The following is a 24,217-nucleotide window of genomic DNA, read 5'->3' as shown; positions in this document are numbered from 1 at the left end:
TCTAATTCACATGTGTATCACACATCCTTATTCTCATTATTGTTTCCTGTGTTTGTCTCTTTTCCTTCCCCTCTCTGGGTACAAAACAACCCCGAAATGTCTTATAACAGATTTTTCTTCAATAAAAACATTCAGCAAAGAAAAAATGAATCGAGCTCCCCTGCAAACCTTGTTTTAATTATATTCTAAAGGGGGGAAAAAAAGTTATTCCTGCTACCTTTTCTGCCCTATAGCTTGTGTCTTGCTTTCCCCAGGTGGCTTTGTACATTCCTGATACATTAAACTGCATGAACAGAACAAGCAAAGCTTTGTGGCAGCCCTGGGTGAGCACTCTGGCACAAACATTCATGAGCACACACCAATAAAAATGAGCGAGGGCAGAAAAACAGTTTGGAGGGGGAGATGTTTTTCTCAAAGTATTGCGGATTTCTGAGGTCGATGACGATCTGTCGCTCTCTGGTGGTACATACCCTGTGGGTATGACACAGCAGGTAGGTGAGAGAGTCGCAACCTGAATGACATATTAATCACAATAGAGAGAGAAACACAGGGTTTTTGCTTGAGAATATTTGTAAATGGACGGATGAGAGAAGGTGGCTGCAAATGACCTAATTTGAAAACACTGGGGTTAAAGTGAGGAAGACACCATGAAGAATATCATAAGAAAGAGCTCCATGGACAGAGAAAGGGGGTGTTGCTGGTGGTGCCAGTTCTGTCCTTTTGCAGTTGAATCTCATGTGGGCCAAAGCAAAACAGGGGCAGAGTCTGTGCTGCTTTCTAATTGGCTGCAGGCAGCAACATTGATGCGGTCACCAATGGGACAGCAGTAGTAGTAGCGTTCCTCTGCTCTGACCACTCCCAACCCCCAGAGAGGTTTATAAACAGGAGGAGGTTCTGTTTGCTTTCTGGAGAGTTCCATTCTTCCTCATGAGCTCTGAATCTCAGAACCTTGAATCTTCTTCTCTTCACTGCAGAACAATTTGTCCCAAACACTAATTTTGCTCTTACAGACTGAGGATCACCACTTGTTTCTTTGCTTTGCTTTACATCTCACTCACTCACTCCTGGGCACTGTGGAGGAGTGTTGGGTGAATCTTTCATCCCCTGGACTGAATTTGTCGTCCGGCCTATGAGAATAGCCTGAGCTCCCTCTTCATCTCATTAAGAACTGACAACTTTTTCACTAGGTATGTATTATGTTTTGAAGTACTGAAGATGGTAATGTTTGTCCTGTGTCTAGTGCATTTTATTTCATGTACATATTTGCAACTTTGCTTCTAAAACACAGAACCAGAACTGTTTCAATGCATGTGGGGTTGTGTGTGTGCTTATGTAAGCTGTAATGGCTCGGTCCAGTTGAGCCGCACTTCGTGACAGAGGTTGCATACCTTACCCAGAAATAGAAATAGCCGGCGGAGGGGCTGAGGGGTTGGTCACTAATGTATCCAAGGAGCTGTGGCTCCCGTGGCTCCTCTGTGAACAGATGCTATCTTTGTGTTCCTGCATTGTCACTGTCAGTGTCATTGATTAGCTATAACTTTCCACTGCACTTGGTCTGAGAATAGACATGTAAAGAAAGCAGAGACCCTGATTGGACTTGTTGTTTATATTACAGTACATCATATTACATCCATTTAATTATGCTGTTGTGAAAGAAAAGGTGTTATGAATGTTTTTCTTACTTCATATTGAGAATTGTAGTGGCCACTAGGACGATGTCTTTTTATTTACAACTAAGTAAATTACAATTTTACTACAATCACTACTAACTGTGAAAAATTGCAAGAGATAGACATTTATTTTGAAAGGGTTTCTCGACACGTTGCGTATGTACCTTATGATACAATGTGTTTTGATGGTTTTACAGGTCTTTGTAATTTGTTAAGTGCTGTATTTCTTTCATGGCAACTTTTAAGTCATCGCAACGTAGAGCAAAACTCTCTTTGCTATGACCTCATTCTCACTATGCTGCTCTGTATTTCCCTCATGTCCTGTAACAGCGATCGGTCATTATCTGTCATCTCCACTTCGATTAAAGTAAATAGTCATATCATATTACATTGACGCTTCCTCAATCTGACAAAGTGCTCCTGTGGGAGTAGGTGTCTCGTTCGCATTGCCTGAATCGTTTCGCCGCCCGCAGCACCCCACCTCCGCCACACCTTCCTGGGTGTGGATGTGGAAAATAACTAGATCTTGTACCAGGGTATAAATATGCCAGGTGAAACACGCTCATCTCATCCTGCCTTGCCGTTGCATATACTGCACAGAGCCCATCGCAGCTGAGAGGTATGTTGTTCACTGCTTATTATCTGCGCCATTGTCTCTTCAATGCCTTTTAAAATACTGACTAATGGAACAGGTGTTTCCCATGCTTCTTGTTTAAGCTGGTTTTCTTTTGTGTAATAAGCCATATTTCTGCTGCATGTATACATCCTCTTATAATGAGCGTTCAGCGGAGCGGGGCGCAAGTGCGTCATTGAACGCAGCACAATTTAAAGGTACAAGCCAATATAACCTTCAGCTCTTAAGAGAGGGCTTTCGAGAAATGTAGCCTTACTGAATTGTATTGAAGTTGTATAGTTAATTGAAACACATATTTCCATAATTAATTATTACATGCATTTGTATGTTAAATAACTTTTTAATCACAACCGCAATTGGCCAGAGACTTCTCCATTCGATCCTGCGTCTTTAAAAACACTCTAATTCTCTCCTGGACATCTTCACGCTTTAGTTCTTTCTATGTCTATGAGATGAACAAACAAAGCAGATATCTGTCAATTCCTTCCAGGACCCACCTGTTGGCAACGGTGTCCTCTTCAACTAATACACTGCCTCTTGTCAACGAATCTCTCTGACGATATCTTTTGTGTTGTGTTTAAATCTCAGCAGTCATATAATTGAATTTAAATGTCATTGTCGTTATTGTTCTGTCGTTATTGTTCTGTCGTTAAACGGGTGGTTTTGTCTACCAGGATCTTGTCGGTGGCTGCTTTGCCTTCCCTGGTTTGGTTTAGCATACATCAGTCTTAGAGGGCAGCTGTTGTGTTGGCATTTATCCAGGTATTAAGTGTGTGTTTCCTAGTCAGGTGAACAATGGGTGTGGGGTATTAATGTGTATTCTTAGAGGGCAGCTGTTGTGTTGGCATTTATCCAGGTATTAAGTGTGTGTTTCCTAGTCAGGTGAACAATGGGTGTGGGGTATTAATGTGTATTATTTTGTCTTATTTCCTTTCTTTATTAGTATTATCCCTTTATCTTTCCAAGACAGATTGATTAGTTTAGAGTGGTTGGCAGCCATAGTTGGGGCGACAGTGATCCCCTTGCTCACCCTGCATGTTGTAATCAGTCGCAGGTGTTAATCAGTTGCACTGGACACCCTTTTTCTCACTTTGGCATTGTATGTGTGTGTGTGTGTGCGTGCGTGCGTGCGTGTATGTGTGTTGGAGCAGTCAGTTTTGTATTTTTATATTGTAGAAATTGTCATTTTGAACTTGAAACCTCACATCTCTGTCGTTAACTTACCGCGTACCCGTGTTTGAAATCCTTATAGTCTTTTGTTACAGTGATTTAAAGCTTGAGTTATTTCTCTTGGCGGCTGCCATTACACGACCTCAACCTTATTGTTGGGTCACACATAATTGTCCACATGCTGGACATACTGCACACTAAGTCAATCTATTTTGTGGAGCAAATTTGTGAAGGTTATCGTCTTATTTTGTCAACCTTAACACAGCATAATCAGCCACTTGCTGCTCTTTATTACATTTGTCATGCCTGTAGTAACTTCGCTTGCTTATGATTTACAGTCCTGTTTCTTGTTCAACCTTTGTTGTTCATATCCTCTGGGAAAATTTTTAAGGTCTGACCGTATTTGGTCTCAGGGAACCAACCATGAACGTATTGCAGGATATATAAATAATTAGAATAATTAAAAAAAAGAGCTCTGTGTGTGTTTGTGTGTATGCATGTGATATACATGATTATTTGATTACTTGTAGACTCAAGAGTGAAAATGGTTACACTCAGTTCAGTACTACTGATAGCAGAAGATAATGTCTAACTACTTAAAAGAAACAGAAAATCCTCTCTATCTGTACTTATGTCTTGGAGGCGACGTCGTGCTGTCAGCTGAGACTTTCTGTTGTTGTTCTTTCTGCACCACATTTTTGCTTGCCTTTTCATACCTCATATGTACATATACATCACTTTGGATACACATGTCTACATGTAAGTAACATTGGTTATAGATTACATAACAAAATTGGGAGGACAGGCTGCCACGAAAACACTCAATATGCAAATAAGCTGAACTTAACGGAAAAGTACTGAGAGGCAGGGAGTGTGTGAGTGAGAGGGAGGTTCTCACAGAAGGCAGGCTGTAGCTGTGGGTTGAACCAGCCACACTGTGTCCACCTGTAAGGAAGAGAATACCACATAGAATATTTAGAGAGAAGCACTCAAATCCAAAGACACACCCATCTCAGAGTATATATGTCCTGTATTTATTTGTCTGCTCTGCCACAGTCAGGCGATAAACAAACAGCAGAGTTACACCCTGGCTTGGCTGGCAAAATAATGTTGTGTCTTTATATTGGAATTATTGCAAATGAGCTAATTGTCTTCTTGTGATCTTTGTTAAATCTCATAAACATATACACGTATTGATTAGATTAGATTAGATTAGATTCAACTTTATTGTCATTGCCTGTCACAAGTACAAGCAACAAAATGCAGAATGTACACTCCTGCTCCCTGGTTGTCATTGGCATGTTTCTCCAGTGTGAATTCATAATGTTATGACCCCTGATCTCCTTACCAGTCAGTGTGTATAGAACACATAGGACGGCAGTTTGAGATGCCTAATGTTTGATATTGCATAACTCAATATGTTAATCATATTGCCAGCAAGTCAAGTCAAGTCGAATGTGTTTGCATTGCCCAATGTCTCCAATTTACTGTTCCCAGCCCCAAAGCTCTTTGGTAGCTTCACAAAAGCTTCTGGCTGATCGAGTTCAGTTCAGTCCTTGAAAATGAAACATCATCTGATAAATCCAGTAAATTCATTCATGCTTAGTATGTCAAGATACTCTAAAGTCCACTGCTTTCTCCTGTGTAAACGTAAAATAATTACATCAAATCAGTGAAGAAAAGTTCAGGTCTCTGCTATAGAGTGCGGTGCAGGTGGCCATTGGGGGAGGACGACACAGACACAGAGTGAGAGAGATGGGCATTTGGGGAATGTGGCAATAGAGAAGAAGAGAGCGAGAGAAAATAGAAGTGAGAGAGTGCCTGTGGTCAGGTTACACGCTGTAAGGTTTCAGTGGACTGAACAGTTTACTCTCCCCAAAATAGGGTCAATAATCTTGCATATGGAGCGACTCCCGAGGGCCTGTGCGAGATGATGGCTTGGTAATTCAAGGCTCAAGCCAGATTTTTCCATCTCACGAACCTGCATCACTTCTGATCGCCCTTTGTTGCCACGTTATCTTATACTCTGCGGTTAGCCTGGTATACAGTAAGGAGCAGCTCGTGTTTGAGTTCAGTCCTCACCATCTGCTGACGTATCAACTCATCAGGAAAACGGTGTCATCGTTCCTGCAGGATCCCTTTGAACTAAGTGCACTTATCTGTAGGGAGTCTCTCTGTAGGGCAGGGCAGGAATATTTAAATCCCAGCATTCTCTGTGGAAGGCAAACAGTCTATACGATTCTTACTTGCTTTGCTGTAAATTTCAAGCTGCTGGGATTGCAACTAAATCGATAATGATGGGAGTAATGCTTAGTCATAGGTATTCAATCAACAAGATACACTAAGGACACCGAAGATCTGTATTGTACCAATTAAGTCAAATTAAATCAAGCTTTTTTTATGTCTCAGTATACTTCGCACAGCTACTGAATTAGATGTTTGGTATTACTCAAATATTAGTATTACTGTGTTTGTCAGAGAGATGCACAGCCGCTTGTGCCAAGATATGAGATTTATCGATCAATATATTCCATTCTGCTTTAATTTACCAGCGAACAGGGCAACACAAAGTGAGAGAGAGATGGCAAAAAAGTGAACATAAGTGAAAAAGTAGCAGTAGAGAAGAAGGGAATGAGAGAAAATAGAAGGGAGTGGGGAGAGGGAGTGTGTGTGAGAGTGCCTGTGGTGTGGATACACACTGTAAGGTTTCAGTGGCCTAAAAAGTTTACTCTTCCTAAAATAGGATCAATACGTTTACATTTGGAGCAAACCCAGGCCTCTGCCTATCCCTCTGTCTATCTACCCCCGCCCCCCTCATGCACACACACAAACACACACACCCCCACTGTGGAATATTTCACACTTGCCTACTGTTTCTGGTCTGTGAAAAGTTCCACTTGAAAAAAAGTTTTTTTTTTCTTTTTCTTTTTAAGGAAACCATCAAGCATTTACAGTAAAGAAGTCATTTCTTTGACAGTCTTAAAATCTTTGAACAAATAGTTAAGATAGTAACCTTTGCACCTCTTTATAATCCCACTGGAAGTTCCTATTGCACACCCAGCCATTCGTGGAGAGGGAATCTCTCATGGAACTGCCTCTCCCGAGGTTTCTTCCTTTTTTCCTTATTTATCGAGGTTTTCTCTGGAGTTTTTCCTTGTCTTCCTTGAGAGCTTTGGGCTGGGTTGGGAATTGTCCTAATGTTGTGGGTCTATAAAGCCCTTTGAGACATTGTATGTGATATTGGGCTATACAAATAAACTTCACTTGACTTGACTTGATTAAACCACAGTTATCCGAGTTATACGTGCAGCTGAAACAATATTTCTACGATTCCCTCTGGAATGTTTGTATTGCAGGATGTGGGCACCACTTGCCCCTAAATTCCAGTGGTCCAAAGGGAAGCTTAGCACCCCCAGTGCTTGTATAAAGCCCCATAAAGTTGTCCAAGTCTCTTAAATGCCTCCTAATACAGTTTTGTCATTCATACCATTGATGTGAATGTTGCCCTGACCCAAACTTACTTTTACTTTAGCACTACTAACGACAGCACTTATTAAGGGTAGCAGGTATTTTAGCTACTGGACAAGCTTCAGAGCTTGAAGGTTGTGCATGTAAAATCTTCTTGCAATGCAAAGTAGTAATCTGCAGCTTCTGCCTGCCCGAAATGTAGCAGTGCAAAGGTATAAAGTTTCAGAGCAGAGCAGCGTTCAGGAGTTGGTTTTCTGTCAATCCATAAGTCTTGGGTCTGATTTTAAAGACCCCTGCTGAAAGCTGAGCTGTAGAAGTAAATGCAGATCTAAACTCTATAATGTCTGGTATGTAGAGGCTGTGACATGCACACACATGCAAACACACACGCACACACACACACACACGCACACACACACCCACACACACACACATGCACCCTTCCAACCCCCCAGCCCTCCACACACACACATATAAAGTCCTCACAGAAAAACATATGGTCCACATGAGTGAGTTTTTCAGGGCTTTGTTGACTTTGGCACAGAACCACCACAAGCCCTTCATCCATTCCTTCCGTACTCTCACAAACACACACAGAGACTCATACTCTCTTCCTATATTTCAAACCCATTCCTTTCACAAACATTTCCTTTTTTTCTTGCCTGTGTGTTCCCAGTTGTGTATATACCCTCATTCTTTCTTCCTTGAGTGTAATACAAACCTTTGTGTGTAACATTAACTGCTTTTCACCCGGGCGCAAACAGGGAAGTGTATTGTTTTTGACCATGGAAATGATGGCTGTGTTTTAATAAAGGAACTGTATTTCCAAGAAACTGTGTTATTGTGATATTTTAGGAGGAAATCTATTTGTTTGCACTTAGCAAAGTACCAAGGTTTTGCTTGAGTGCATGAATAAGTTGAGAGTTTAGAAAAACTGCAGTATATAAGAGAAGTAGGTGCAAACAAGCTAACACATTTGAAAGATGCAGAGGCTTTTCTCATCCACTTTGAATCCTTTATCCAGTCTACAGTTAGTTAACACATACACATATCTTGAAACCACTAATATGGATGTTGTGTCGAGTTGTGTTCCATTTGCAATGTTTGGGGTCGAATCTCCATCCAACCACTGAAGAATGGGGGGCAACAACACCGTCTTATCAGTCATGCCAAGCGTATGGTGAGACCCCTTTCACCTCTTCATCCTTTCATCATTTAGACCCCTCGCCTCCTGCCAAGCAAGCAAACAGAGTCATCAGAGAAGCTGCTGCTGCCTTTGCCTTTTATTTTCTGCTGCGGCCATATTTCTTTATTCACTTTTCTTCAAAGGAGAGATGAAGAGATTTTTATCCTCCTTCTCCCTCACCCTCCTCTGTTTATTGACTTGAACACATACCGCTGTTCTCTCCATTGTATCATTTGCGCTCCATAGCTTTCTGCACGTGATTGTTTCTGTTGTTTGGCACTTGCATTTGTGCAAATTTGCTTGAATTTGTGCAAATTTGCTAGAATTTGTGCAAATTTGCTTAAATTTGTACAAATTTGCCTTCCTGTGAATATGTACCGAGCTCTGAGTTTATTTTTTCGTATGTTGATTTTATATTATATTGAAAGGAATACACCTCAGTGATTTAATAAAGCTCCATAAAGTCCAACCCCCAAAAACACAACTTACATTTTTCCACAACCACAGTAATTATCTTGATTGGTGAGGACCCCAACCATGGCAACTGGTACTATACCTACTGGAAGGTCAGCTTCAGAGCTTGTAGGTTTGGGTAGTTAAACCTTATTCTGCAGTTTCTGGCAGCATTCAGGAGGTGGTCTTGGGTCTGATTTAAAAAAATCTAGATCTAGATCTAGATGCTAATCTAAACTCTGTAATGTCTGGTATGTGTACGCTGTGACGCCACACACCCATATAAAGACCTCACAGAAAAACATATGGTCCACGTGAGTGAGTTTTTCAGGGTTTTGTTGACTTTGGCACAGAACCACCACAAGCCCCTCATCCATTCCTTCCGTACCCTCACAAAGACACACACACACACACAAATACATATGCACACACATACAAACTCTTATACCCATCTCCTTCCCCTATATATCAAACCCATTGCTTACACAAACGGTTCCTTTTTTTCTTCTCTGTGTTGCGGGTACATTCATTCTTTCTTCCTGGAGTGTAGTGGTTCCTCCCAAAGCTTACTGTGTAACATCAACTCTGCTTTTCATTTGTGCGAAGACAAACTTGTTTTTGACTATGAAAATGATGGCTGTGTTTTTAGGAACCACATTTGGCCAAGTTCAGACTGGAAGCCTTAGTGCTATATTCCAATTGAAACCACTAATATGGATGTTGTGTTGAGTTGTGTTCACTTTCCAATGTTTGGGGTCGAATCTTGGGCCATCCAACCACTGAAGAATTGGGGGTAACAACTGTCCACCATCTTATCAGTGATGCCAAGCATATGGTGAGACCCCTTTCACCTCTTCATCCTTTCATCATTTAGACCCCTCGCCTCCTTTTTCCACTCCGCCATCTCTCCTTCTTCTCACTCCATCTTCCTGTTTGCCAAGCAAGCAGAGCCGAGTCATTAGAAAAGCTGCTGCTGCCTTTGCATTTTATTTCCTGCTCCGGCCATCTTGTCTTTATTCACTTTTCTGTCAAAGGAGAGATGAAGAGATTATTATCCTCCTCCTCCCTCACCCTCCTCTGTTTATTGACTTGAACACATACCGCTGTTGTCTCCATTTGTATCATTTGCGCTTAGTAGCTTTCTGCACGTGATTGTTTCTGTTGTTTGTCACTATCATCATAGATGGCACTTGAATTTGTGCATAATTGTCTTCCTGTAAATATTTACTGAGCTTTTGAGATGTTTTTTGTATGTTGATTTTATATTGTATGACACACTGGAAGGAATACTCCCGCATTTTGGGAAGCATGGCTGCCCTGCTAGCATCAGTAACTAGCATCAGTTACTGAATTGATTGTCTCATAAAGCCTTAAAATTGAAAATATCTAACATTTGTATCCAAACTTTAGCAGAAATAGGTTTAAACTTGAGTACAGGACAGTCACACCGAAACAGAGTTGACACTTTAGCCATGAAAAAAGGCCCATTATTAGCATTAAACAATTACATATTCAGTGAATTGCTAATAAAATGTGTGACATTTTACTACTAGACGATTAAAAAGAGAGATATCCTCAGCAATGTGAAAACAATGCAAACTGAAACTCACACAGCTCCATCTTGTTTACATAATGTATCTTGTTGGCTAGCAAGCTAGTCACTACAGCAGTTCATGCAAGAATCAATCACGTTTCTTAACTAAGCTTAAAACTTAACTGAACACAAGCGAATTAAATCTCTCGATTATCTCATCAAAATACATTAGATAAGATAAGACAGTGTTTGTCCCAAATGCCAGAGTGTTCCTTTAACAACAATTGTGTGTCATCACATTTTCAAGGTAGAGATTTTGATGGTTCCTCCTTCTTTCTCTATGAAATAGATAACTGACGCTGGAGGACGTAACCATGGCCCTGAACGTGCCAGGACTGGTAGTGATGGCGGGGTTCTACCTGGTTATCCTGGGCACGGGCATCTGGGCATCTATGCGCTCTAAGAAGGAGGAGAAGAAGTGCAAAGGGGATGGCATGGAGATAACGCTGCTGGCTGGACGCAACATCAACCTGATGGTCGGCATCTTCACACTCACTGGTAAAGTGGTCAATTAAGAAAAAGGATTGGGTTCAGTTTAGACACCAGTGCCATCAGCTTCACCACCATTGTGAAGATGAAGAAGCTGGTGATGATGATGTTAGAGGGCAACAAGGAAACACTGGTTTGTTAATATGGGTGAAGAAAGTTGAGGATTGTGTGTGTGTGTGTGTGTGTGTGTGTGTGTGTGTGTGTGTGTGTGTGTATTTATCTTTCCCTTTTAATTTGCTTTGTCTCTGCAGCTACATGGGTAGGTGGAGGATTCATCTTGGGTATTGCTGAGGCCACATACAACCCAACATTGGGTGCTGTCTGGGCCCTCATGCCTGTGCCCTATGTGCTGACCTTCTTCTTAGGTGGGTAGTAGCATCATACACCCTCTCAAACCAGAACCACACACTCTAAAACCATAAAACCTGAACCCTACTGATCGCAGGCATTTATTAAGGATAAATGATGTCACAAGATCGCAATCTAGGTCTGTTTTAAAAGGGCAGAGTGGTGAAAGTTGTAAAACCGGTTGCGACCCGCTGATTAATGACCCATATCCTCCTCATATTGCAGCATAAACAATCTGAAAGAGCACCAATGGAGCGACTTGACATGAGTGGCTGCCATTATCGCTATGTATTTTCTCTGGAATACCAAATCTTGGAATTATTTCTTTCACTAGTGCTTTTGCTACTGATAGTGAGACAGTCTGGTGATGCGGTTGGAAATACTTCTACCCATTTTGTGAACATATCAATGATAACTAGACAATATTTCTTTCCTTCACATTTATTCAGCTCTATGAAATCCATGCAGATATGTTGAAATGGAAATTGTGATTTTGGAAACTGTCCTCTTTTGGGTCTTATATTACCTTGTGCATTATGTTTAGCACAGATTGTGCAGGCTTAGCAAATTTTGCAGACATATAGATGACAGTTTATGGCCGTTATAAAGTGAACTATTACCCAATATGGTCATGTAGTGTTTACAGGGGTCCCAGGTGGTTTGCCAATATCCACTGAACAGGTCTTTTCTTGAGTGACAATCAACTGTATAAATACGGCTGAAAGTCAGAGTTCGGGAGCGACTCATTCCGGCTGCAGAGTCTCTCACAAGCGTTCCATGGTGCTTGTTATGATGCTGTACTTTGTATAATAAAACCCTATTATACAAGCAAAGACAGTGTTAGCGGAGATCCTTCCTTCCTTCATCTTCACATCATCGCAACCCAAGATTACACTAAAGTCCTCTCTGCGTATCCGCCCATTTGCTGCTTTTACATAGATATGTGCCGTGGATGCCCTGACATTGGGTACGTCATCGGGGTGCACTACAGTTCTGGAAGCTCCAGAGTCACACAAAAATGTTACAGACTTTCTCCCAATCACCAATGTTACTTCAGGTTTCTCATCATTCTGTAACATCATTATTGTCTGTACATTTACTTTTTTATATACAGTTGTGATAATAAATTACAGACTTACGTCAAAAATGTCAAATGTTACTTCATTAATGCCTCATTTGTTTTATAATATCCAAAAATTAAAGTAAACTAATATCAAACTCTTGAGTACATTACAAATTAATAGGAACAATGCATACATGTATCTTTTCATATGCCTTGTTCAATATGAGTTGTGGAAACGATCATTCCAGCAAGCATAAGCACAAATGATACTTTTGTGATACGATTTAAGCACATAAACCGACTCAGGAAAGCATTGGATGACCTTGTTGACGTATTTTAATTATGATTATAAATTGACCCTCAGTAATGTCTGACAGATAGAATTGTTGTTGATCACGCACAAGCACAGCTCCTACCCTGCAGCCCACTCTGACTCCACACCAATAAAAATGTCTCTCACTTTAAAAATAGGACCAGAAATTAATTTTGGATTGTAACTTGAGTCAACAGGTGCAATGACATGAGTTCACCGAGAGACATTTAGTTCCTGATGTTGAAATCACAAAACTGACCACTTTGGTCCATAAACATTTGCAACACTTCAGTCAGACTTACAAGCTCAGTGCGTGAGTTAATTCAGGAAACTTGAAAGCCAAGAGGCCCCCAATCTGGAAATGTGCTCACTGTTCTGTTCTCGTACATTGTTGCCTAAATGGAACCACAAGTTCCTCTGACAGTGTTTGTTGTGTTATCTATATGGAGCATGCATTGGTGACACATGCTACTCCTCCTCTTTCTGTTTCAACCCTCATCTTCCCCCTCACCACCAAGTCATTCTGAGAAAAACTCTCCATTTTGATATGCCATGTCATTGGCTAGAGGCTTCTCTGACTCCCAAGATCACAGGCTAGCTCTGTGAACACTTGTCAACTCATGTCAAGGACAATATGATTGGATTCATATTGTAAAATGTTTTTATATAGTCACACATACCAATGTTCTGCTTTGAAGTACTCTAGTATTCATGCAGTCACTGTGAGGTTGAAGCCTGAAACATGCAGAGCTGAAATATAATTGCTTATGTGTTTTTGCAATTTAACTAGAAAATTATGTAACAACAACTGACCTAAAAGTTGAAGAGGTATCCAAGCATCAGCAAGCTCTGACATGCACTTGGCCTACATGCAGTGATATAGATACGTGTTGCCTGCCTATGATGATCATGGCTTAAAACTATTTAAGCACCCACCCTACATATCTGATTTGACCCTTTCCCGAAAAATGAAACTTGAGGTGACATAGCTGTGGGTATTTCTTGGAGCCAAGAAAGAATTAGGTTTACAAGAAATTGACTAAAGCTATTAAAAATATTATGGATGAAAGCCCTATGACTTACTAAATAACCCTCTCTCTGCCACAGGTGGCTTTTTCTTTGCCAAGCCAATGAGGGAAAACAATTATTTGACAATGATGGACCCCTTCCAGAAGAAGTACGGGAATGCCATGGCCACCGCGCTGATCTTTCCCGCCTTGGTAGCTGACGTCCTGTGGGTGGCACGTACTCTTGTCAGTTTAGGTAAGTTACCTCATGCTGTACCACTGTGGCACTTTGACACGCACACACTGTGCACACACATATATACAAGCCACAGTTGTGGGTTCACAATGTGAACAAACTAGAGGGAGGGTAGAAACAACTAAGCACTGGTGGTTGGTCCACATCTTGGCTCAAATCAAATCAAAAAGTTAACAAATCAAATGCATGACAATGGCAACACTCAATTTCCTCAAGAATTCTTATGTTTGTATTACATAAGAACCCGTCTTCCGGTCAAAACAGCAGTTGTGAAACCTGAGGTGCTGACTGGTTCAGCTGCCTCAGGCAGGCCCATTACTGTAAGTTTATCCGGGCCTCTACATCGGTCTCAGTTGCCAAAGGCCTGACCTCATTTAATAAAAAATGACACTGAGAAATAGGCCACGATTTAGTCCTTCAAAAGGCGATAAGGACAGCGTGCAGGAGCAGATCATTTTTAAAATTACTATCGGCAATGACTTGCGTGATGTATGCAATAGTATAATATTATACTAATTACATAATATTGGCCACGACAGCTCCACCCAAACTATGACAAATAATAAATTGATTAATACATAATACCCCCCACTCCATAAAACACAGCTCTAGTTACATATTGGCGTTGTAAACATTTACTGCATGCTTGGTTTATACGCAGCAGCAAGCTGCTGAATATGAGCAAGATCTCAATCAGTCTGTGACATAACAAACTGGGGAGGCTGTAGATTATGGTTTTATATGGTGGAATATGTGCAGAATTTATTTTGTAGATAAACTGGGCATTTTCACATCAAAATAATGCAGTTTACTTTATGGCACCGTTGTTTCTATATGTTTTTACATGTGATACTATTGCTTTGTTGCTTTATTGATGTTGTTTCTCTAATTTGTAAGTGATGTTTTCACTGTGTGTGTGTGTGTGTGTGTGTGTGTGTGTGTGTGTGTGTGTGTCTTAATGTGCTTAAAAGCACATTGCTGAGTGAATGCAAGTGTGTATGTGCTCCGCATTGAAAATCAGCATTAGTGTGACTGTAAGTGTGCGTGCGTGCGTGCGTGTTCAGACGAATAAATACTGTACATGTGGGTGCATATAATGTTTTCATGTGTGTGTTTTAACATTGTTTTCTTTTCCAGTGTAATTTGAAAAAGGGGGGTAAACATCGAGCAGCCTGTTGATTGTGAAAGGTGATCAATTATTCAAAGATTGCTGTGCCATTGGAGACGTCTTTTTTCGCTTGTGATCATTTATGTGTGTAAGAATATATGTGAAAAGGAAAAGGAAACAGTGACATGCAGTGACAGTGTTAAAGTTGCCAACGTGGCACTGCAGGCTGTTCAGACACTCCACAAAAGGACTGCTAGGGAGGAAGGAATGCTCCTGGGACGTTTTTGTCCAAACCTATTAAACCAATATAGCATCAGGGGGACCCTTCACTCCTCAATCCCTCAGCATGCTAAATCAAATCTCCTGTAGTTTGTGGTTCAGTTACCCATACACTCCTCTCTATGTGCCTGGCGTCACACGCACACATACACAAAACATTTGACATTACCTGGAGAACATTGTGTTTGTCACACAAGGGCGTTGTTGCTGGGAGAGTTTACGTGTGTGTGTATATATACATGTATGTGCTCCTCTAAAGATGTACTTGTTTTGCTTATGAGCGGGTGACAGGAGATTCCGTGCCAGAATGGTGTTACATTTTAAAAACACTACACTGTGTACGCACAAGCATGTGTTTTGAAAATGGGAGGAGGGTCTAAAAACAACACAGGGTATTTAGCCAACTCTTTCCCTCTATCTGTCCATCCCTGGCGCTGCCCATTAAGCCCCAGAGACCCCTGAATATCATTCCTCCTCTCTTCATCCTAAATTTAGCACAGCATAGCACCACACAGATAGGATCGCTTGTGCAACCTTTGGACAACAGGACACCCTGTGAGGATTTATTTAACATGCAGTGATAATGATTGCATAATGTTCCATGAAGAGAAGTGACTCAGGACAAACAACACTGTAGCTTTATCAAACATGTGATTTTGTTTCCAGGTATTTCCAGTCTGGGTTTAGCTTTAGTTGGATTCCAGTTCACACTTGGCATCAGAAAGTGTCTTGAGTGAAAATTTCTGATTTGGAAGTGCCTCTAAATTTATTTGCAACATACTGTTACCGCAGCTTAAGTGCTCAGGCTATAGTGGAAAAGGGTATCCAAGGTTATGTGCATACTTATGTCTATGTTAATTTAAGAATACAATAATATAAGAATCTTGAAAGTTGAAAGTTGAAAGTTTTGGATCCTTATCTGGATCGAGCAAACTGCCCCTATTAACAGTCTGTCATGTCAACAGTCTGAAACTGACCTTGACCCACGCCTCCAGCAAGTTTAGTAAAATGTAGTTCATAACGTTTTGAGGAATCCTGTCCACAAACAAACCAACCAAGAGACGTGGGTGACAACATGACCTTCAGAGAGGTAACAAGGACACTCGATCCTATTTCTGTTTCTGTTTTTTCACGAAAGAATGTAATTAGATCACCTGAGATACATTCCTCTGCTGAGTGTGAACACAGCCACAGGCACTATAGTGACTACTTTCTTTTTCTTAACACTATTTGATGGATTTTGGCTCCGTTGGAAACAAAAAAAGAATCAATAATTCTATGTATGAACAAATCTAATTGGTTAAATTGGGCATGGTGATAAGGGGTCAAACTCAAAAACAAAAGAACGGAGTGATCAAGCTAAAAACTCTACTCATCTCAATGGAATGATGTTAAGCTAACCCTAGGAGTTGAGCCTGACACGTGACACGGGGGTGGCGGGGAGAGGGGTTAGCGGGGGCCTGGGGCCAGCAGGGTGGTGAGTGGCGACCGAAGGTGCCGATCTGACACTTCTCTGTTTAAGGGCATTGTTGTGGTGTGGCTGCAGGCCGCGGCTGGGGAGACCCTGGCAATGCGGGAGAAGAGACGGTGAAGGTAGTGACGTTTTGCTTGCCTTGTTTGAGTAACAAGATGTCTTTTAATTGATTGACCTGTTTACATTTATTCACTATTTTATTTTTTTAAGTTTCGCACACTTCATTTGCTTCACTACTTGAAGACAGTTCTCTATACCATCTTTTTTTACTTAGTTTTGAATGATCGTTAGGTGATGATAACTCACCCAGTGGGAGAAGAAAAGGAATGGAGTCTCACAATCAATAGGCTGCTTCTGTTATGTGTTTGTGTATGGTTTTGTTTGTTATACTTTTATCATAACCACTTTTACCACTTTGCCTTGGGGACGCTTCATTCTTGTCTTAAATGGCTTGAATTATTTTTGTCCTTGCAAGTTAAACTGCAAATGGTTTGTCAGTGTTCGATGGAAAATATTTCATTCAGGCATATGGACTGTACGATAACTTCACAGTACATTTAAACTAATATTACTATGCCAGTATGAGATATGTAGCAAGAGTGTATGCATGTATATAAATGTGTGTGTGTGTGTGTGCGTGTGAGAGAGAGAGAGAGAGAGAGAGAGAGAGAGAGAGAGAGAGAGAGAGAGAGAGAGAGAGAGAGAGAGAGAGAGAGAGAGAGAGAGAGAGAGAGAGAGAGAGAGAGAGAGACGAGAGACCAAAGCAAATGAGGAAGAATGAGAGAGAATCAAATAGATGGTCAAGAGATCAATTGCATGCATGTATAGAAACCAAGCATCTGTTTGTTCAAAAAGATGTGTTTAAAAAGGAAAAGCTGTATGTCTGTCAATTCACTGGTGCTGATCGCTCTGCTGTGTTGTTGTAGGTGGAACTATGAGTGTGATCCTGGACCTGCCCTACGTCTATTCCATCATCATCTCTTCAGTGGTGGCCATAATCTATACACTGCTGGGGGGGCTCTACTCTGTAGCCTACACAGATGTCATCCAGCTCATCCTCATCTTTGTCAGCTTGGTGAGTACACCGTGTAGACCTAACGGGATACTTCTGTGCTTATGTTAGGTTTAATAATGAACAATGTGTATTTAAAAGGACGTAAGAGAATGCAATGAGAGACCAGGCCAGGACACTGTGCTCAGCTCCAGTTGGCGTGAGACAGATGCCCCCTTTACATTTTTCATTAGTGTTTGCTCACTAGTAGATCTCAAGATTGCAGGGTAATGTGAGAATCCATCTCAGATTTTGTGACATCAGGTCAAGCCAGCTGATAAAGCAGAGGTGGTTGGTATAGACATAGATGAACAGTCTACAGAAAATGAAATGTGGCATTTGAAGGTAGTAGCGCCACTGTCCCCCCCATTTGATCAGTATACTCGGCTGCTGCAGTAATTGGTTGTATGAACTGTCAGGTGTTTAGAATTTATCACCTTCTCAGTTCAAAATTGCCTCCATTTAAATAATGTCAATGTCCAAGCTGTAATTTGACCTGGACAAAGCTCCAATCAGTGCTCAACGCCTCTAACCTAAGACCAGTGGACAGTGTGCCATAAGGATCAGACTCAAGTTGAGACTACATGTTGCTCATTCCAGTCCATATTCATGATAACCATGCAGACTTAACCTTGAGGTGACATTGGTGTACAGCGATCACAGACTGGGGTTTTAACTCTGTTTTAGTGTCCTGATTTCAAGTGTCTGGAATATCTATGTGACTGGAAACCTCCTCTTGTGGGCCTGTAATCAGATCAGCTGTGTCCTTGTGTTTGTGTATACAGTGGGTGTGTGTTCCCTTCCTGTTGACCAACCCTCACTCTTTGGACATCTCACTGACCGCCTACAATCAGACTTTCCAGGCCCCCTGGGTCGGCGAGGTGAAACTCGATGAAGCTGGCAAGTGGTTTGACGACTTCATGCTATTGGTGAGCGCAAGAGGTCCATGTACAGAATACACACACATATAAATGTGCAGACGAGATGTGCATGTCATAATTGCAAAACTGCTGCAATTACAGCAGGTAGATTCAATTGACAGCAGTATTTTCTCCTTCCATGAGTTAGGAAATGGCTGACTAAACTTTGTTTTGTTCCAGGCATTGGGCGGCTTGGCATATCAGGCATTTTACCAAAGGATCCTGTCGGCCTCATCTTACACTCAGGCCCAGGTGACCTGCTTTGCTTCGTCAGCCTTCTGCCTGGTGTTGGGTATTCCCTCTGTGCTGATTGGTGCTGTGGCTGCATCTACAGGTACACAACCCTTGCTCACATCTTCCCCACTTGCAATGTCAGCATTGCATTCACTTAGACAGCCGGGTTAATGTGGGTCTCCACATCAAATTCAGTTTACTGGTCGTGAGTAACACTATACAGCATAAAACAACTGTATAGATGCTTCTGTGAAATTTCAGGGACTGTAATCCCCTTGACTGAACCAGATCAGTACATGTTCATCAACTACTCAACAATCTCTGCTCCATTCTTACCACTGAGAAATGTAGGTTCTGTTTAGTAGATTTATCAAATGTTGTAACTGCTTGTTTGACTCATATATTTATTCCCTATGTCTTGCACATGTTCCCTACAGACTGGAATACAACCTCCTATGGGTTGCCCACCCCATATGACCGCGGTGATGCAGGCTCCATCCTCCCCATCGCCCTGCAGTACCTCACACCTGTTTACATTTCCGTCATCGGCATCGGCGCAGTAGCTGCTGCTGTCATGTCCTCTATGGACTCGGCCTTGCTCTCTTCTGCCTCACTGTTCTCCTCAAATATCTACAAGAACATCCTCAGGAAGCAGGTGAGAAGACCAAAGAGTCCACAAATGTGTCTTATGTCCATACCACAGTTCCACCATAATGCCTTTACCCTTAACTCTCTAAGAGAATGCTATGTTCATCCTTTGCAGCAGAGAGAAAGATCGCTGTTGTTCAGCACCTTCCATATACACTTAGTACTGCTATTGGATCAGGTCAATACCTATAAAGCCTTATTTGACAGCAGTATCAAATAATCTACTCAATTTAAGATGGATCAACGTTGTATAGGGAGCCTTTTGTGGGAAGCACTAAGGCTATTATAGTACACAGGCAATTAGTTTTGCAGTCAGTAGGAGGACAAAGCAGCTATTCACTTCTTATGTACACTCTGTTCTCAGTTTTCACATTGCATCTTGCATTTATGATGTTTGCTGTCTTTTAACAATGAGCTGTTTCATCATTTCATCCATGAAGAATGTTCCATACACTGAGCCATGTAAGGGGGCTGGCTCCATTGTGAAAACGTCTGCATTTCAGAATAGCATAGCATGCTTATGTTTTTCTGCTTTGTTGCTGAATGTCCTCTTTATATGTCTGTCCTCTTCTGGTAAAGCATGGCTGAATGTGATCTGCATAAATAAGATACACAAACACACTCCATGTCACAGTATGTATGTGGGTTTCCTAACATTCTGTGTCCTTGTAAGCTGCCCCATGGCCTTGGAGGTATATAATGCTTGTAATGGTACCATTACAGTGTGAGAAATAATAAATATATTTGTTTGTATTGTTATTTTTCTTCTCCTTCAGGCATCAGACCGTGAGATGCAGTGGGTGATCCGGATCTCTGTAGTGACGGTTGGGGTTCTTGGCACTGCTCTCACGTTCTTGGATAACAGCGTCCTGGTCTTCTGGATTGTGGGTGTGGACATGTCCTACACTATCATGTTCCCTCAGTTGGTTTGCATCCTCTTCTTCAAAGTGTCTAATGGCTACGGAGCCTCAGTAGGCTACTTGATGGGAATCGTGTTGCGGTTGCTGAGCGGGGAGCCCCTCATTGGCCTCCCACCCGCCATCCGGTTCCCTGGCTACCGGCTGAACGATGAGGGCAGGCTGACCCAGTTCTTCCCCTTTCGCACCACCATCATGGTGATCTCGCTCTTGGCAATCCTGCTCATCTCCTGGCTGGCCTCGATTATTTTCAACAAAGAGCTGGTGTCTGAGAAGTGGGATGTGTTCAAGGTTAAACGTAAGCAGACGCCAGTGGTCAAACCTCTGGATGGGAAGAAGACCAACACCGATAACGAAGAAGCCAGTGGAAAGCTCCTGGACACAGCCACCACCACCAGGTGCTGAGGAGGCTCACACAGAGTGAGAGAAGATGGCTGCTGGAGGGGGAATAACATCGAAGGTTGGACACTAAGTACAGATTTTGTACAGCACCACAGTGAATTTGTGGCAACGCCATATAGAGCAAAGCTAGCAATGTCACCAGAGCTCTTGCTGGCTAGCTGACCAGTTGCCTCATTCACTATTGTGGAGAGCACATGTACAATAGTCTACTTAGCTACCCGCTAAGCTAGTTAAGGCACGCAAACAAATCATTTGTCAAAATGGCTTAGAGCTATCCATATAGAACCATAGTCTATATAATTGACGTTAAAATGGTATCATTTATTTTCATATCATCAATAATATATTGATATATTTATATATAGTGTACATATAATCTGTCATCTGTATATTGCACAAGTTCAACTATCGTGGGAAGTGTCACTGAAATGGCCACAATAATACAACACATTATTGTTCTCATACGTAAGATACTGCTCAACAAAGAACGGAGGTCTATTTGTACAGAAAGTGTATAAACCTGTACACAGCTCTGTAAAGTGTGATGGTGTCCAAATACAGGGAGAGGAGGGATCTTGCCATGCTGTGGCGACTGGCCAAAAGAGTAACGCTATCTATCGGGCCTAAAGGAAAAATCAGCCATTCAACATCTCCTAACATAGGATGCCAGGCGTCTAGTATCTTCACGAAAGTTGGTGAACGCAACAAGCCACCATCTTTGGTCTGTGAAGTATGGTAAAGCAGTGCTCGATGTGTGAGACTCATAGCAAACATTTTTATGGTGCATTGATTGGTGCATGTTATCACCCACCAGGTCTCTCTTCATTTCTGAAATTCTTTCTTCAAGTTTTACTATACATTAACCACAAACCTTTTCGGCTTATAAGCTCATATACTATAGAAAATTAACTACTGGGGAAGTGGTAACTCATGAAATATTATGCATACACATAGAAGCACTGCTTAAACAATGTGAGTTTAGTCAGATTGCACCGATCTACTTAAATGTCACCATTGGTTCTCCATTTATGAACAGGAATATACAAGGACAGGATGGTCGGGAGACTGTAACTAAAATGTGAAAATGTATAACTAATGTATGTTAAATTTTCACAATGCAACTTTTACCTGCACTTTCAGATACTGATCAGTAAACACCAGCAGGGGTTTTTGTTTTTTAGATTATATATATATTTCTACCACACTGTGACTACGTTTGAAACGAGCCAGGTACACGTACAGGAGGAAAAGGAGGCGATGACTCAAGTGTTACTCTGCCCTGATCTGAGTTTGCTCCTTTAACATTGGAACCATGCATCATGGAGAGAATGGCACACACACTATCTCAGGCATATATGTTCCGTATCTTTGATATGTTACTATCAAATATTTCCCAGTTTATTGTGAACAGTGAGAGACTAAGTGGCTTTTTCAGTGCCGGCTCTCAGTCTCAGTCTATTCACCCACAGTGCAGGGTTAAAAGCTAACATCATAATATTCTAATATTTACCTTATAACTGCACAAAGAAAGCTATACAGTATACAACCTCCCCCCCTCCCCCGCCCCATCCCATCAGCATGGCAGATCCAAGGAGAAATGTGCCTTTAAGGTTGCTGTGATTTTGTACTGAACAGTATTCTTTTAATGTTATATACTGATTGCAAAGCTATAGTTTACAGTGATCTCATTTTATACTGCGGTGATGTTGAAACGGTTTTTCAGCCAAGTTTGATGATTTTTCATTATGGATGTAAAACGTAAAAAAAAATTTGAGATAAAATGTAAATTGTTTAAAAAAAGACGAGCCCTAAGTTTGTTTGCTGTATTTTAGGCTGAACTGTTCGACTGTGAGCGTTCACTAAGGTTTGTGTCAATTTCTCTGCAAACAGGAAATCAAGCCTGTTCTCATCAAAGTGGTATAGACAGACGTGGGCCGTGGACACGGCTCTGTCTTGCTTCTGTCCACGTCCGCAACCTTTTTGAAATATTTGGAGGCCTTTATGCAGTGGGATTCATACTAAGTAATGGCAGTCAGAGGGTTTGCCTATGCCATTCTGATTCTTTTAATATCACTGGAAATTGGTTTCACTCTGTTAAGCAGTTGCTGTACACTTTAGTCACTATGCTTAAATACCTCATGAGTGGTAAATTTTTACATGTAATTCTGACTTCTGTCCAAATATTATTAATGTGAAAACCTGTCATTTTCCAAAGACTGGTTGCACAGAATAAACTCTCAAAGCAGGATGTGTGTCGATCACATCACATGCATAGTTTTATATTGTAGGTTGGACTGTCATTTCTACCTGTATCATACTATTGTACTGTACTGTATTTACAATGTTTTATGTCAAATTGTTTGCTACGTAACCAAAGAGTTTGAGGAAAATTAAGATTGGAGATATTCAGAGTCAAATCAAACACCAATGTATACTGTTTACTTTACCAAATTTCTAAAATTAAATATGGAATGATAACCTCCAGGTCAATTATGGAAATTTGAAACGTTTGACAGAATGAAGACACCTCCAGCCAATTAGAAGCATTGGGCAGCTGTTCAGCTGGCTGTGCAAATGACTCTGAAGAGATAAAGGTTTAAAACATGTAGCAAGAAAGATGTCACAACTGTGAATAAATGAATGTAATATCTTACATTCAGAATGTAAATGTCTCCTTTCCCACGATATCTGATAATCCCTCGAAAGATCATTTTGATGAAAGCTTTGGTTTGTCCACAATGAAGCGAATGTAAGCAATGAGTGTACATACATGTATATTTTCAGCTGTGTATTTTATCACTTTATGAGCAGCATTTCCATATTGTGTTACTGAGGGAAAACCAGTTATGAATTGTCATCCTATGAACTTCAAATGACTGCTCTGGACAGGTATATTAATTTTATGTTATATAATAGTTATCAAATTCTATATTGTATGTCGCCCACATATGTATTTGGTTTTATACTATTATGCATGATTTTCCTTAACTGTGTTGTTTGTATACAGAATTTTAGTGAAGGTAATTCTCTCTTGCCACTTCAGGTAAGGTCCTACTTTGTTATCAATTAATGTAAATCCCCATGGGGTGGCGGTTCTGTTGGAATAAAGGTTGAAATCAAACTAGTGTTTACTGGTGTTTGTCTTAATCATCTTCATTAGTTACGCAACTTCCAAAAGTATGTTGTTTAGGTTTTCAAATCCTGAATTGACAAAATTCACAACAACAGCGAACCATATCCCTTATATGAGGCTGCTGACTAAAGCAGTGGTAGTAGTTTGTATACCGGTTCCCTGGTGACTATGCTTGGAATTTGATCTGTAATGCTGAGTGAATTTGAGACTTGACCCAAGACAAAGAGGTCATTTATAAGTCACGCAACGTTTCCAGGTACTATTCCTTCACAAGTGGTACTTGTAAATGCTCACGTGTCAAGCAACTGTCGGCAAAACTGTACAAAAAGTATGTAAAAGGGAATTAGTATCATATTTCCTTTTAATACTCATTTCACTTTATGTAGTGAAAGAAATGAAG

At 41.1% G+C, this 24,217-nt stretch overlaps 1 protein-coding gene across 4 annotated transcripts; it reads left to right on the top strand.

Annotated features, from left to right (window-relative positions):
* The first annotated feature begins 912 nt into the window (after window positions 1-912).
* Window positions 913-21,271, top strand: LOC142994584 (high affinity choline transporter 1-like). Of its 4 annotated transcripts, XM_076145323.1 has the most exons (10): window positions 1,219-2,289; window positions 9,367-9,416; window positions 10,465-10,673; window positions 10,916-11,029; window positions 13,496-13,651; window positions 17,439-17,587; window positions 18,349-18,492; window positions 18,664-18,817; window positions 19,155-19,372; window positions 20,142-21,271. In XM_076145323.1, the coding sequence occupies exons 3-10, from the start codon at window positions 10,490-10,492 to the stop codon at window positions 20,685-20,687; spliced, it is 1,665 nt and encodes a 554-aa protein (XP_076001438.1). In that variant the 5' UTR covers window positions 1,219-2,289; window positions 9,367-9,416; window positions 10,465-10,489; the 3' UTR covers window positions 20,688-21,271. The 4 variants fall into 4 exon arrangements, with proteins under 4 accessions (XP_076001439.1, XP_076001438.1, XP_076001440.1 ...); XM_076145324.1 differs by lacking the exons at window positions 1,219-2,289; window positions 9,367-9,416 and adding an exon at window positions 913-1,187; XM_076145322.1 differs by lacking the exon at window positions 9,367-9,416 and having other exon boundaries at window positions 1,220-2,289.
* Window positions 21,272-24,217: the final 2,946 nt, after the last annotated feature.

Source organism: Genypterus blacodes, unplaced genomic scaffold (genome assembly GCF_046128005.1).
Source record: "Genypterus blacodes isolate CSIRO-AG114 ecotype Tasmania unplaced genomic scaffold, CSIRO-AGI_Gbla_v1 ptg000030l_1, whole genome shotgun sequence".
Lineage (NCBI taxonomy): Eukaryota > Metazoa > Chordata > Actinopteri > Ophidiiformes > Ophidiidae > Genypterus > Genypterus blacodes.
This window is presented reverse-complemented; position numbering and strand designations above follow the sequence as displayed.

What these genes read in the sequence shown, in the direction of transcription:
- LOC142994584 (XM_076145324.1), top strand. Translation starts at nt 10,490, where the DNA reads ATGGCCCTGAACGTGCCAGGACTGGTAGTGATGGCGGGGTTCTACCTG. An exon ending in TGCTGTGGCTGCATCTACAG is followed by an intron (nt 18,818 to 19,154) that starts GTACACAACCCT and finishes TGTTCCCTACAG; the next exon opens with ACTGGAATACAACCTCCTAT. An exon ending in AGAACATCCTCAGGAAGCAG is followed by an intron (nt 19,373 to 20,141) that starts GTGAGAAGACCA and finishes CTTCTCCTTCAG; the next exon opens with GCATCAGACCGTGAGATGCA.